We start from the raw sequence: 16089 nt of genomic DNA, 5'->3' as shown, positions 1-16089 counted from the left end.
AACTTTGCTTTACTGTTATTCTTTATTGATCAAGAAACTTAAATTCCATTAAAGAAGAGCAGCAAGTAACTGTAAAAGTTACTGTACAGTCAATGTTGGCTTTTCATTTGAATAAAAACAAAACGTCACAGATATAGTCATGAAATGTATAATAACTACAAGCAGAAAACTATTTTACCCACAAGTTCACCCAAAAACCGAATATTCTTTACCTTTTACCAGATGTAAATGTTCCAAATCTGTTTGATTGTCTTTCTTCTGTTGAACTTGAGAAAATATTTTGAAGAAAGCAGGAAATCTGTAACCATTGACTTTTATAGTGTTTGCTTTTCTACTGCGGAGGTCAATGGTAACCCGTTTGCTTTCTAAAATTCTTCAAAATATAATTGTTCAACAGAAGGAAGAAACCCACAATGGTTGGAAACCACCTAAAGGCCGGCTTACACTGTTATTTATTTTAGAACCCATAAAGATTGTAGCATGTCAGACTGCATGAGCATGGCTCCCTTATCACACTGTAGGATTTCAGCAGGCATAATGTCAGACTGAATGACAATGAAGACGTGCCAAACATGAAAGAAAACTCCTCTGAGTTTGACATCATTTATCCGTGACACTTTCTCTGTCCCACGTTCTGAAATAATTCCTCACAGCAAACATAAACAATCTAGCTGCAATTTTGCACATGGCATGCATCAATAATAAAAACAAGGAGGAAAAAAAATGTTCTGACATTTCCCTTCGGTCATTTGAATTGTTGCATGGATTGAGTCATCAGATTCAGAGCTCCTATTGGTTCTTGGATTGATGCTCATCACAGCTGATGTCACACTGCAGGAAAGTGTCAGAAATCTTTTGACACTTCCAGAACTCCGTCAGAGGAAAAATCTGATCGCAACGGGCATTAAGTGGCTGTCAGTGAACAGGTCAGGTATCTTTTAGGATTTCCCAAATTTGTCTCAGATGACAAAATCATGGCTGAAATCTCACAGAGTGAGCAAGGCTTTATTGTGAGTAAAAAGTGAGTACATTTTTAGTTTTGGGTGAACTACCCCTTAAAAACACATACATTTGTAACCACAAATTAAACAGTCACTTCCTGGTAAGCCAGCATGTTTTAGTAATTTGTTCCCTCTTTTTAACTATGCACACTGCAAAATTACAAAATGCCCTTGTTGCAATATACAATTCCTTTTTTATGATTTAATTTAAAAAGAAAAAGAACTAATTAGTTCAAGTTGGCAATGATTTATTGCATCAAAATTAGAGAACAATCTATTAAGTTGTGGGAATTAATTATTAGTGTGTGCCCCCATAAAGTAAAACAAGTAAAGTAACTAGTAAACCATAGCTATGAAAAAATGGTTATTTTGCAATTTAAAATGATTGATTTGTGAACATAATTGTATTTGTTTTATCATCTGTAGAATTCACTTTAAATCCAAAGATTGTAATGCATTAAATATACATATATATTTCAGTTTACACTGTAAGAAATGCTAGGTTCCACACAACTCCTTCATGTTGCCCCAATACGAAACAATTAGGTTAACTTCATAATCTTTACAAATTTAAGTGGAATGAACATGAAACAATTAAGTCTAAAAAACTTAAGAATTGAGTTTCAACTCATTTAAAATAAGTAGTTTGAACAAGCAACAAAAGTCTTTAAGTTTATATCTTATTTAAATTTATCAAAACACACAATCACACATAATTCACTTGGTTACGAAAATTGGTGTTTGGTCAACAACAGGTTAAGGATGGTAATGCTATGCTAAGATGTTAGGCCATGTTAAAAGCCATGTTTAGCAGAAACCTTGTATTTAAGATTTAAAACTATAGTAGTAAATAACATTATAAAACAATACACCAATGGGATGTACTAAGAAATGAACAATTATTAGAATCAAAGTCCAGCTTCATCAACATTATATCCTCAGATTAACTACAGGCACTTTAAGTTTACTTTCCCTGCAATCAAAGTAGTAATTTTAATATAAAGTGTGTTGTCATTAATTTCACAAAAGTGCACATCCCTTTAAACGTCTAAAATATTACTTTCCTATGCTGTAAACATTTTTTAAGCCACATTAATGCAAGAACACATCTTACCAACTTCAGCAAAGCCTCTGTATTGTTGCCTTTAAACCGTTAAAACACTGGCAGGAGTCCACGCAAATGTAAATATTGTGCGTTACTGTACAGATTAATATGATATCAAACCACACTGTCCTTGCGAAAGAGTAAGCACTTGTTGTTGGCGGGCATATCAACCTAGAAGATCAAAAACAGAAACAGATGCATTAACAAGCCTGTCCACAATGCCCCGAGGCAGTGAATCATCACATAATTAAGCCAATCGCATTTAAATGCAAGAAAGAGCTGCATGAGGCATGATGATGTCAGAGGATTGTGGCCAAGTAATGGATCATAGACTCTAAAATACTTTTAAAAATCATCTTCAGTGGCCTGAGGGTGAGTAAATTAACTGATGTTTTAAATTTTTTGTAGTTTTAAAGGGGACCTATTAGAACTAATGTAAAATACATATAATAATAATATATATTAAAAATAAATAAATAAATAAATAAAATAAAATAAAAAGTCTCTGATGTCCCTAGAGTGTGTCTGTGAAGCTTCAGCTCAAAATACCACACAGATTATTATTTATAACTCTTTGAAACTGCCCGTTTAAGGCTTTTTTTTTTTTCACTTTTGTAAATTAAAATCACTTTTAATTGGCATTTCCGCTTTCTATGTATTTTTCTTCCACCATCAAATGGTTGTAACTGCTTTTATGTAGTGTGAAAAATAATTTATTTATTATCTTTTATATTTATAAAAAATAAAATTAATACATTTTTACCATTAGAAGCAGGTTATATTCTCAGACTGTTGCCACACAACACGGTTTAAACCCTTTATAAACTGATATAATAGGTTCCCTTTTAAGATTAGTTTTCACCCAGCATGCGTTTGCATTGACATGCACCAGCTACATAAAACAATTACTTTTAGAAATAAAAATCTTACAATTTCCTCCAATCGCAGTCCATTTTCTTGTCCTAACGTTGTTAGAAATGATGCATCTCTTAGACCCCACTCTGGATTTCTAAAAAACAAAACCAGGGTTAAATTGTAAAGAAATTTGTATTGTATTTTTATTACAATTAGTTTAAGATATTAAGTCGTTCACTTTGTTTTTGCTTTGCAAGTGCCACATACTGTATTTAGACTCAACTCCAACAGATCATAAAAAGACATTCACATTTATATTTAGCAGATGCTTTGGCCCAAAGCGACTTACAATTGAGGAGGCAGTCAGCGATTCAACAAGAAGAGGCAATACACACAAATAAAGTGATAATTATACAAAGGAACTGTTGGTGCTTAGAGCATTAAGTGCTAGAGTGAGGAGGGGGGAGTTTTCAACAGGTGGTTTGTTAAACCCACTCACGATAAATACAGTGGGTTTTTTATAGAGTGATTGTAAGAACATTTCTGTTGCAAATGTGCAAAACTGGTGCAAGTGTGAGAGGCACTGTCGCCTCACAACAAGAAGGTCGCTGATTTGAATCCCGGCTGGGTCAATAGGCATTTCTATGTGAAGTTTGCATATTCTCCCAGTGTTCGCATGGGTTTCCTCCGAGTGCTCCCTTTTCCCCCACAGTCCAAAGACATGCGCTATAGGTGAATTGAATAAACTAATTTGGCCATGTGCATGAGTGTGTGTGTATGTTTCCCATTACTGGGTTGCAGCTAGAAGGGCATCCGCTGTGTAAAACATATGTTGGATAAGTTGGTGGTTCATTCCGCTGTGCCTGATGAATAAAGGGACTAAGCTGAAGGTAAATGAATAAATGAATGGTGCAAGTGTCAGTTAAAGTGTCAGAGAGATGAAAGAGTGTGTTTTCCACAGGTTTGTCAAGCCCACTCACTTGCGAGCCACATTTAAAAGACATTGAATGTTTAATATATTTGCAAACTTTATATTTGCAAAGTCTCTTCAGGCTTTCCAGTTGCATCAACTTAAACAAGAATGTACGAATAAGAGCATAGATCTCATCAATGAAGAATGCAGTGATTTCTTTCTATCACTAACCTGTATCTCAAACTTTGGTCAAAGTCAAAATTGCTCTGAGGAACGATCGATCCATTGAAGGCATAAGGCTGAAAAAACAATATCAGATGAGGGATGTTAGACCAGGGTTGCCCAAACTCGGTCCTGGAGGGCCGGTGTCCTGCATATTGTAGTTCCAACCTTAATTAAACACCCCTGAATCAGCTATTCAAGCTCTTTCTAGGAATGCAAAAAATTCCAAGTACACTACCTAACAAAAGTCTTGTCGCCTGTCCAAGTTTTAGGAACAACAAATAATAAATTGACTTCTAGTTGATCGTTTGGTATAACTTAGTAATAAAGTCATCTGGAATGGCAAAGAAAGCATTCTTGCAGGACTTTCAGAGTTCATCAGGATTCTTTGGATTTATCTTCAAAGCCTCTTTCTTCATCTTACCCCAGACATGCTTAATAATGTTCATCCTGGTGACTGGGCTGGCCAATCCTTAAGCACCTTGACCTTGTTTACTTTCAGAAACGTTGATGTGGAGGTTGAAGTATGAGGAGGAGCACTATCCTGCTGAAGAATTTGCCCTCTCCTGTAGTTTGTAATGTAATGGGCAGCACAAATGTCTTGATACCTCAGGTTGTTAATGTTGCCATCCCCTCTGCAGATCTCTCACACACCCCCATACTGAATTTAACCCCAAACCATGATTTTTCCTTTACCAAACTTGACTGATTTCTGTGAGAATCTTGGATCCATGTGGATTCCAACAGGTCTTCTGTAGTACTGGTGATGATTGGGATGCAGTTCAGCAGATGATTTATCTGAAAAATCTACCTTCTGCCACTTTTCCAGATGATCTACTAGAAGTCAAGTTTTCATTAGTTTCTCTTACAACTAGGATCGACAACAAGAATTTTGTCAGGTACTTTAGGTGTGTTGAAGGAAGTTGGAGCTAAAGCATGCAGGGCACCGGCCCTCCAGGACCGAGTTTGGACACCCATGCATTAGACGCTTCACCAAATGCAGCAATCCAAGGAGCTTAAGTTTAAAATGTAAATAAATTACCCCATAAGTCAGAAGTAATCCTTGTGGTTTCAGTATCTGTCCAACACCATGAAACAAACCCTAAAAAATAAAAATATACTGTTCAATAATTACCTGTTTGTTTGTTTTTCTTGGAGGAAACTAGTTTTGCAGCAGTGTTACATAACTTGACATACTATAGACACTAACACTACAAAACATTCATAAATAAATAAAAAACATTGTTACATTAAACAATTAATCAGAATAATAACCACTGAGATGATAAAAAATATATATAAACATATAGGCACTCTGATCTGTCATTCTGAATGCAACACAATTGCATTTTTCTCTGTAATGGATGATCAAAATTCATTAAAATGAACTGAGCTTTCAATAAACGTAGTCTATGAAGAATTTCAACAGCCTGACTTTGACTTCTTTTTTCAATAGCTTTGCACAGCTGCCTTACATGACTATTCAACCCATTTCTATTTCCATATATTTCCATTTCCATTATACAGCTTTAGGTAAAAAGATATTAGATATTCACCAAACGGAAAGAAAAACAGGCAAAAGTGAGCAAAACATGGTACCGTTGTGCAGGCCAGAGGAGAGATGTGCATCATGTTGATGTTTATGATCAGGTCACATGACTCTGCTGGAAATCCTCCCCAGGTCTGCCAGCTCTGAGACACATCAAGATATATGGGTGGCTGTACATTCTGCAGGCGGTGATACTGTCTATATGCCTCAATACTGCAATACAGAAAACGGTAAATAAACAAATTCAGTATTAATCATTAGGCTTAGACTTCGTTAGAACGAGTTTTTCAGTTGAGATTACGTCAAACAGAATAAAAGATGCACATTTCATGGAATTTTTAAGTAAAGCTGAGGCAAAAAGTTTTATAAAGTCTCAAATGATGAGGAAATCTCCATCAATACTATGATCTAAATCAGTGGTTCTCAAACTGTTTTCATCAAGTACCACCTCAGAAAAAAATTGTCTCTCCGAGTACAACCAAAATGAGCAGTATTGAAATACAGTAGCGTAGTAGGGCCAGTAAAGCAGCTGCTCAGTTAAAAAAACGTGGCAGATTACCTCAGAAAAATTGGCTATATGTCATATATGGCATATTATATACATACATTTTGATTAATTTTGAAATGTGTGTAGCATACATGACATATTTCATTCCTCCGCGTACCACTAGAAAAAAGCCTGCGTTCCACTAGTGGTACACTAACCACAGTTTGAGAACCACTGATCTAAATGATATGAGCTGACATCTTTGTACACCGGGATGTATTCCACAATAGTCTAGAATAAGGGGCAGAAATAGGCGAAAACAATAGGCTTGAAATGGGACATAGTTGACAGATTCAGACACAGATTTAACACAGAGAGATTTAAAATGTGAGAAATAAGCTGTATTACTTTGATGTGAAGCAGTAGATTTATTGGAAGTTTGTGTTCATGGAATTTATGAACTTTGAGGAAAGAAATGATTAGATTTGATTTTTGAGTTTATTGCCATATCAGCTTCTCTAGCTATGTCATGACAAAAAAAAAAAAAAAACAGATCAAGTTTACCACATTTTATAAATATCACTTTTCTGGAATTATAAAAATATTTTAACAATAAAAAGTCATCAATAAATAATACTTAAGATAAAATACAAAAATAATAACAATAATAATAATAATAATAATAAAATTACACAAATCTGAAAAGTTTCATATTTAAATATATTTCATTAAAAGTCTCTCCAGATAAAAAAAAAATCGTTGTCTGATAACATTAAAAATAGGGCATTCCACAAGTATATGTTTAATAGTTTGGTATTTGTTGCAATATTGATATTTTGGGGGTTCTTCTTCTTTGAGTAAATGTTCATGTGTGAGTCTTGTGTGTGGATGAAAGAAATGTTTCAAAAGCTAAAAAGAGAAAAAGACACTATAGATGTACAGAATCCTAGAAAAAAAATACTTGTCCACACACTCCAGTCTAATAGGTGGCAGTAATACTAGTACAATAATAAAGTTGGTTGTCAACCAATATCAAACCACAAGAAGCAACTATTTTACTTTGCTTAAAGATTGAAATGCACAGGTTTTGTGGAGAGTAAGATTGAAAGCGTTTTTTAATATTTTTCTCATTTATTAATATAACATAAAATGTTTTTAAAATTACATATTTGTATTATTTTTACCACTAAATGAAGATCTAAGCGTATACATTTCAAAATGTAATTATGTATAATATTTACCTTGCAAAGGAGTTTGAGATTAAGATTTACTGTGAATTGTAATGTTCTGCAATAGTGATATTAAAACTTGAAAAAAACTGTAATTTGGTTAATCCGTTCTGGTCTGACGTGGGCAACTGGATAAAACAGTATATTTCATTGTTTCTTTCTATTTGTAAGGACATTGTGAAATTTGCAGTACATTGGAACAACAAAAATGATGACTTGACTGCAAATTGTTTACTTGTTTTACTGAAATACTTCATTTAAATGCAAAATTTTGAAAACAGCTCATCATTTGACTGTGTTTAAAAAGGAGTTTTATTCAGAGGCTTTAGAAATAAAGAAGGGAGAGAAATAGGGCTGCACAATATATTGATTCAGCATCAACATCGCAATGTGAACACTCGCAATAGTCCCATTGCAAGTATGAGCAGCATTGAGTTCTTGGTTTTTTCTTTTCTTTTTTTTATCATTTCACAAGTTTTTTTTAAGGCCTGTGCCTGTGTGAGGGTTTTAAAAGCTTTCAGTCCTAAGAATTGAACTGTTTCTTAATTCTGACAAATTAATAACAATAAATTCTATTGAATTGTTTATCAAATGAAGATTATGCAGTTTTATTTTACATTTGATCACTCAATTCATGTATATTTGTACACAGTTCGACTCATCGAAAAACATTAAAACATAGTCACTGGATATTTTCTCCTTTTTCTGACCATTATCTGTAAACGCTAGAGATGGTTGTGAATGGAAATCCCAGTAGATCAGCAGTTTCCGAAATACTCAGACCAACCCGTATGACACCAACAACCATACCATGTTCAAAGTCACCTTCTGTCCCCATGTGCTTGATCTGAACTGCAGCAGATCATCTTGACTATGTCTTCATGCCTAAATGCATTGAGTTGCAGCAATATTATTGGCTGATTAGACATTTGCATATAAAGCTGCACGCATCATATTTGATACACAAGTTTCTTAGACCTATATAATATCAACCGGATTCATTTTTGGCTTGAAAACCTGTTGTACATAATTTGATACTTGTATTTTTCCCTCTTGTGGATTTTCATGACAGTGTAAGGGCTTTTATTTACCTTTTCAAAATGGCTGCTCTCATTTAAATACTCGCACTTTTTGGCTGGAAATTATTTGCTAATTTCAAGATGTTTTAGTAAGAATACAAGTTTTATTATTACTAATTTTATTAAATAAAGGTTTTCTTGACTAAAACAATGCTTAATTATTTAATTATTTATTATTTATTCATTCATTCGTTCGTTTTCGGCTTAGTCCCTTTTTGAATCTGGGGTCACCACAGCCGAATGAACCGCCAACTTATCCAGCATATGTTTTATGCAGCAGATGCCCTTCCAGCTGCAGCCTATCACCATACACTGTCTTTCACACACATACACTACAGCCAATTTGGCCTACCCAATTCACCTGTACTACATGTCTTTGGACTTGTGGGGGAAACCGGAGCACCAGGAGGAAACCCACGCGAACACAAGAACATGCAAACTTCTCACAGAAACGCCAAATGACCCAGCTGAAGTTCGAACCAGCGACCTTCTTGCTGTAAGGCGATTGTGCTACCCACTACGCCACCATGCAGCCTTAATTCTTTGTTACAAATAATTAAAAATGCATCTATCAAATTTGATACAACAGGGAGAAAAGGTGCTTTATTCCTAAACAATCACGTCACATTTTTGTAACACCTCTACCTACTACTATAATGCAAACGCACAGTATTTAAATGATTTAATTAATGTAATTATTGACTGAAATGCTATTTCAAATGCATTGTAAGTATTTGTACAATAATTGCACCTTATAAACGGTCAAGCTGCAGTGGGCTTTTTTATGTTAAAAGGCATGAAACTGATAATTTTCCAACATGGAAAAACCTGACAGATAAAATCACATCTCCAGCAATCACTTCAAACGTCTGTGTACTGTGTAAGTGTGAACTGAATCTTTGCCTGAACAAGGACTGAAACTGCTATAACGCCTACCACAAATTTAAATAATAAAAGACAAATGTTCTCTGTTGTCAATTTGTTAAGGGCAAATTTATGTTTTTATAATTAAAATTAACGCTGTTATGAAAAAAAAGTTGCACAAAAGCCTGATGTATCAAATGTGATACAAAAAAAAATCATAAAAAAATGTATATGGCAAAAAAAATTATGATTTTGCTAGATGGTTTAGTAAACATCTCGGTTCCTGAAATTTAGAATGTTCTGCCTATTTTTCGATATTACAAGGTTAATGAGAAGCTGAACAGGTGTACCTAATAAAGTGGCCGGTGTGTGTTTATCGCAGAATAATTTAAAACATAAATAAATAAAAATCACAATGTTAGATATTTCTAACTCGTGCAGCCCTGAAAAGGCTAAAACATTGTATGATTTGTTTAGTAAATATGGTTTTGTTTACGCCTTACAAAATTCCTGTTTAATGCCTGCACTGTATGTTGATTAGTTTTGTTATGTTGTTTTATACACTACGCAGGTTTGATCCTAATGGTTCACTGGAGTTGAAAAAGGTAGTTTGTAGCGCCTATATATATATATATATATATATATATATATATATATATATATATATATATATATATATATATATATATATATATATATGTATATATATATATATATATATATATATATATATATATATATATATATATATATATATATATATATATATATATATATCAGGGTTTCTGCAGATATCATAAATGTCAAGTTTAAGACTTTTAAAAATTTTTTTAAGACCATTAAGTATTTAATTTAAGAACTATATCGCAATATCAAAAATGCAAAAGAAGAACGCAAGAGAAAATGCAAAATCACAAAATTTGTGGTAAAATAAAAAGTTTTCAAATTAAACAGCATTAAAGACAGGTTAGTTGCAACATTGAACTACAGAAAAAAACAAACAAACATCTTAAGGCTGATTTATACTTTCGCCTGCGGGCGCATAGCACACCTCACGAAACAGACGAGGCTTTTATACTTGGCACATTCACCATTGAGATATTCTTTTAAATGACAGGAGACGGTCAAAAGAAACAGACAGTTAAATCAGACTGACAACCAGAGAAGTGGAAAGTTTCCTGAAGTAGGTCATATCATTAATATCATTGAAGATTTTTAAACTATCATTCATTCATTTTCTTGTCGGCTTAGTCCCTTTATTAATCCGGGGTCGCTTATCCAGCAAGTTTTTACACAGCGGATGCCCTTCCAGCCGCAACCTACACAAACTCATACACTACAGACAATTTAGCTTACCCAATTCACCTGTACCGCATGTCTTTGGACTGTGGGGGAAACCGGAGCACCCGGAGAAAACCCACGCGAACACAGGGAGAACATGCAAACTCCACACAGAAACATTAACTGAGCCGAGGCTCGAACCAGCGACCCAGCTACCTTCTTGCTGTGAAGCAACAGCACTACCTACTGCGCCACTGCTTCGCCCGATTTTTATAACCATTCAAGATTTTTTAATCTAAAATTTTTTAAATCTAAATGATGCATTACTTTTGGTCATATCTCAGACAGTTCTACCAATTAAAGTTAAATATTAATGGCAACAGATCCTGGGTTGCTCTACAATTATATATTTTTATTATGGAACGAATAAAAACTAAAAAGTACACTCACTTAAAATACTGACGGTTTTTTTATAGTTTATTTTGCCCACTTAACAATTCACACATTACAGTCTGGCTAGTTTCTGTCCACTACATATAAGCTAAAGAGGCAATGATGGTTCAACATTCCTGACCATTATCACCAATAAAGCCCAGAGAAACGGCATCAGTATATTGTCAACTGATTCATTTAGGTTCATATATTCCTTTCCAGTTACAGTTGAAGTCTGAATTATTAGCCCCCGTGTTTTTGAAAGGCAAATAAAAGAAGATCCAAATAAAAATGATTAAACAGCGCCATCTAGTCTCAGATCTCTGCAAACTTCACTTATTAGTGAACTTTGTATCATAATCACAAGACGCCAGGGAAAATAGAAAATCCTAAAAATAAAAATCATATAAATGAAAAACAAAATTATATTATTAAATTACTAAAAAATTCCTCTTTAAGCAAATAAAAATATTTTTTTTCCATTAACGTTAGTCTCATTTAATAAATACAAGTCATTTCCTATGTATCTAGTATGTGACATAAGAGTTCTTCACTTATACACATATAAAGCCAAAAAAAATCGAGATTAAGCATGATATCTGCGCATATTTACCTCGATAACGACTGAGTCTCAACTTCAGACGGTTGCCATGTAATGTTCGGGAATGCTTTGGCGAAGTGAACGACATGTTGTCCTGTGCCAGAGGATATTTCCAAAGCGAACAGACGTCTGTTGGATGCCACCCTGCTTTTCAGCACAGAAAGGATCGGGTCCTTGTTCCTGTCGGCTGCTGCAGCGTTCAGCATTTTGCACATCCAACGACAAGTTCCTGGAATGGACAACAAAACGGAGCTAACGTAAATACAAGCGCGACCGGAAAAGGCATTTCAGTCAACCACTCAGAAGCAAACCTTTAAAAGAAGTTCGGCGGTGTAAAGCAGTTCCAGGACAGTGAAAACGTCCAGAGAGATTCATGCAGTCATGTAGCCTGCTGTAGGTGTAAAAAATGATGGCAGCTCACATCAGGTCACATGAGAAGATGATGCTTATTGAATTCAAAATGGATGAAAGCGACAAATGCTGCAGAAATACAATTTAAATACATGCAATTGTATAATTGTTCTTCATTCGGTCCGTTTAGTCGTGTAAATTCTGTTTATAAGAACGGCAATAATGTATAGAGCTCCACATCCCACAATGCACCGCTTCAACTTCCTTTTTTCCTTCAAAAAGTGGCGCACAAAGATTAACGAATTAGTTATACCTGTCAACATTGGGATGTGAAAATAAGGAATATGCCCACCATAATAAGGGATCCCCCCCATCTAAAAAAAATCACCATATTACTAAATATGTTCACTTGGGGCTGTTTCAATGTAAATAAACTATTAAATTTTGTTTGTAATGTAATAGTTGTCAGTAATATGTTTTAAAAGTATTATTAACAAAAGAAAATAAATATATACATTAGCAGCAAATACATTAGCAAACAGTTCATTCATTCATTTTCTTGTTGGCTTAGCCCTTTTATTAATTTGGAGTCGCCACAGCGGAATGAACCGCCAACATATCCAGCAAGTTTTTACGCAACGGATGAATGCCCTTCCAGCCGCAACCCATCTCTGGGAAACATCCACACACACATTCTCACACACACACACTCATAAATACGGACAGTTTAGCCTACCAAATTCACCTGTACCACATGTCTTTGGACCAGTGGCGTAGCGGACGGGCCCGCAGGGCACGCACCGCGGGGGGGCCTCGCGTGATTAGGGGGCCCCACGTCGTCGCGATTTTTAATAATTGAAAATTCAGGAACCGCAATAATCAAACTCTTGGGAACAACTGTGGTCGGAACCAAAGTTTACAGGTCTGTGTTCTCTGAACTCCGCTCAAGCGGTGGACTACTTCATTCTGATTGCTTGCCGCCGAACCGCGTCATAGCCAATGAAGACGCGCCGCTGTTTCTTGCTGCCGGTTCTCGTTAAAAAAAATGAATGACTTCTGGCTACCTTGACGCTCTCGCCACTTTCGGTTTGTGATCGCTCCTCAGTTTGTGAAGGATTCCCCGCGTTGTCACGCCACCCCGCCTCCTTTCCCCGCTCCTCAATTTGTGACATAGATATATACACTAGATATCGCATAGGGACCCTGAGCATGCGTCTATAGCGCCGCCACATTGGTACAGTGCTCCCAGGACAAATGTCATTCAACCGCACTAGTCAAGACAGTGTTATTACGTGAAGATGCTGGACTTAAGCGCTGTCTACGGGTGTAGTAACGAGCAAACAAAGAAAACAAAGCACAAAGGCAGAACATTTCATAGGATTAAGTTTTTTACGTTTTTGTATGTTTTGAAATTTGTGCTAAACAGGTCACGTTATTGATAATAATAGCTATAGTCACTTACTGCATTCACCATAAGGCAAAGTAGCACCAACTCGCACTAAACACTCGGTTTATGCTAGTTTTGTTGAATAAATCAGCAAACAATGCAAAAGAAATATGACAAAGAGATGCTGCGCTGCCAGAAACTTGTATTATTGTTGGCTAGCGAAAGAGTCGTTCATAACGGAGATTCATTCACAAACGAATCTTTCCCTCCGTCAGTATGAGAAGTAAAAGCAGGAGAGGAGCTGTGTTTCAGGACATGATTAGATCAAATTTAACGGGGAGAGTGAATAGTACATTTCCATACACACAAACACAAGCTTTTTGTCAGGAATGCCCGTGCGATAAGTGATCCATCAATGTAGAAAAGTGATGTCAAATAAAAATTTTCATAATTAAATAAAAAAATGCATACTAACATCCAGGAAAACTCCCGATCACAGATATATGTGTATATCTATGTGTATATGTGTATATCTCCCACCCCACCCCCCGCCTTCAACTGGGGGCCCCGTCGGTGATCCCTGCAGGGGGGCCTCCGCATTTTGCGCTATGCCACTGCTTTGGACTGTGGGGGAAACCCACGCGAAGGCAGGGAGAACATGCAAACTCCACATAGAAACACCAACTGAGCCGAGGTTCGAACCAGCGACCTGCTGTGAGGCGACAGCACTACCTACTGCGCCACTGCCTCACCCCGCAAACAGTTCAGCTTATTAAAATGAATAGCTATTATAGTGAAATAGAATCAAGCTTTCAATCTCATTAGCCGTTTCTCCTCTGTATAACTTACACATTCAGATTAAAGAGCAACCAATGAATCTCTCATTTATTTTTTTTATAATAAATTAAATAACAGGTTTCACTTTAAAAACGCACACATAACATGAAAGTATTCGACTTCTTTCCTAACTTTTTATGCTCATTTAGGACGAAATTAGTTGTTTGAAAAAAAAACACACCAAAATCGACATCTTTATATGTTATTATTATTAATTGTGTGTATGTCTGTTTAAACACGAATCCAAAACCCAGACTTTCTCTCCGCTTCAAATCGCGTGCAAAGAATCCGTTTGAGAAACAGCATTTGTTTATCACTATGGAGCGCGTCAGCTGAAAGTCATGCACCATTATATGACTGTTTTTATGATTGTATAGGGCACTTGTAATCAAAAGGAAAGGGAATCTCGCTGTTTGTAATATTTATTTATAAGTGTTTTCATTCCTAAACAAAGCGAAAGCACAGAACACTCACGTTTAAGAGCAACGTCTGATTGTCAGACTCTGATCGCTGATTGGTTCTTGTACTAGAAGGCGGGGCTTCATTCGCCAAATTGACTGTTACACTTTTCCCCATTCCAAATAAAATGAGTGTCGTGTCTTGTGTATTCTGTAGTCTTGGATTGTACAAAAGGCCTTTTCAACAAACATATCCAAATGTTTTTGGCTGCTCGCGCCATTCGCTCGACAGGTGACTCACACTCTGCACAGCCTTCAACTGCAGCTTGTGCTGTATCAAACAGACACACGTCACTTCATTACTATAGCGACCGTTTTTCGACTGAACTAAATTTATTTATCATGTCTTGGTCACACTTTTTGGAGGGTCAAAACAAATTGCCTCGGGGCCGGGATTGGCACGCTGGCTGCCTATTGAATAGCCCTGGCATACACAATAAAAAGAGGTCATATTTTACATTACTTTTTCCAAGTGTTGAAATAATTCTACGAAGCCGACCATTTCAGTAAACAATGTCTGTGACCTTTCATCTGCATGACTTGTGCAACAGTTTTCAAAAAGCCAACATTTACAGAACTACTTTTATTTACAGAACTACAAATACATTTGCAGAACTAAAAATAGTTTGGGGAAAAATAAATGATATAAATAATTTTTTTTTGTAAATGTTTTGTTAATTTAGTCTTTTATATTACTGACTTAGTTATGGACAAATCACTGAGACCAATCATGCTAATGAAGAAACATAATATAATGTGGCAGGAATAATCACCCAATTATCTTGGTTTAGATTGACAAGTGGGATGCAACATAGTGAGAAGATATTTCTACAGACAAATGCAACCGTTTTTTTTTTTATTTTATTGAATGTGAGGGCTTATTGGTTAGCACTGTCACCTCACAGCAAGAAAGTCGTTGGTTTGAGTTCCGACTGGGTTAGCTAGCATTTCTGTGTGGAGTTTGCATGTTCTCCCAGTGTCCTTGTGGGTTTTCTCCAGGTGCTCCGGTTTCCCCCACAGTCCAAAAACATGTGGTACACGTAAATTGAATAAGCGAAGTTTCATAAACTAATTTTGAGAGGAGCATGTGATATGATCAACTTCAGCTGACCCTCATCACTAATCATTAGCTAGCCAATCAGAGCATTCCAAAACTACTATATATATATATCCTGATTAATCTTTATTCCCTATCTCCGTTTTCGAAAACCCTTCCAACAACCCCCTTTTCCCTCCGCCTCTTTTATGATCGGGCAACACGGTGGCTCAGTGGTTAGCTCTGCTGCCTCGTAGCAAGAGGGCCACAGGTTCAAGTCCTATTCGAACCAGTCAGCACTCCCTGCGCGGAGTTTGCACAGTCAAAAAAAACATGTACAAAAGTGAATTGTAATACAGTCTCAAGCAACTAGCGCATACATGCCTAACCAATCAGTATCAC

General features: G+C 35.9%; 1 protein-coding gene across 2 annotated transcripts; it reads right to left on the bottom strand.

Annotated features, from left to right (window-relative positions):
- Window positions 1-3: 3 nt before the first annotated feature.
- Window positions 4-12222, bottom strand: mettl26 (methyltransferase like 26). 2 transcript variants are annotated; one of them, XM_087242321.1, is made up of 8 exons: window positions 12122-12222; window positions 11930-12009; window positions 11631-11847; window positions 5696-5858; window positions 5139-5198; window positions 4106-4173; window positions 3037-3115; window positions 4-2277 (listed from the first exon to the last, which is right to left on the bottom strand). In XM_087242321.1, the coding sequence occupies exons 2-8, from the start codon at window positions 11991-11993 to the stop codon at window positions 2221-2223; spliced, it is 708 nt and encodes a 235-aa protein (XP_087098447.1). In that variant the 5' UTR covers window positions 11994-12009; window positions 12122-12222; the 3' UTR covers window positions 4-2220.
- Window positions 12223-16089: the final 3867 nt, after the last annotated feature.

The sequence above is a fragment of the Danio rerio genome, chromosome 3 (assembly GCF_052040795.2).
Source record: "Danio rerio strain M-AB ecotype USA chromosome 3, GRCz13ab, whole genome shotgun sequence".
Lineage (NCBI taxonomy): Eukaryota > Metazoa > Chordata > Actinopteri > Cypriniformes > Danionidae > Danio > Danio rerio.
This window is presented reverse-complemented; position numbering and strand designations above follow the sequence as displayed.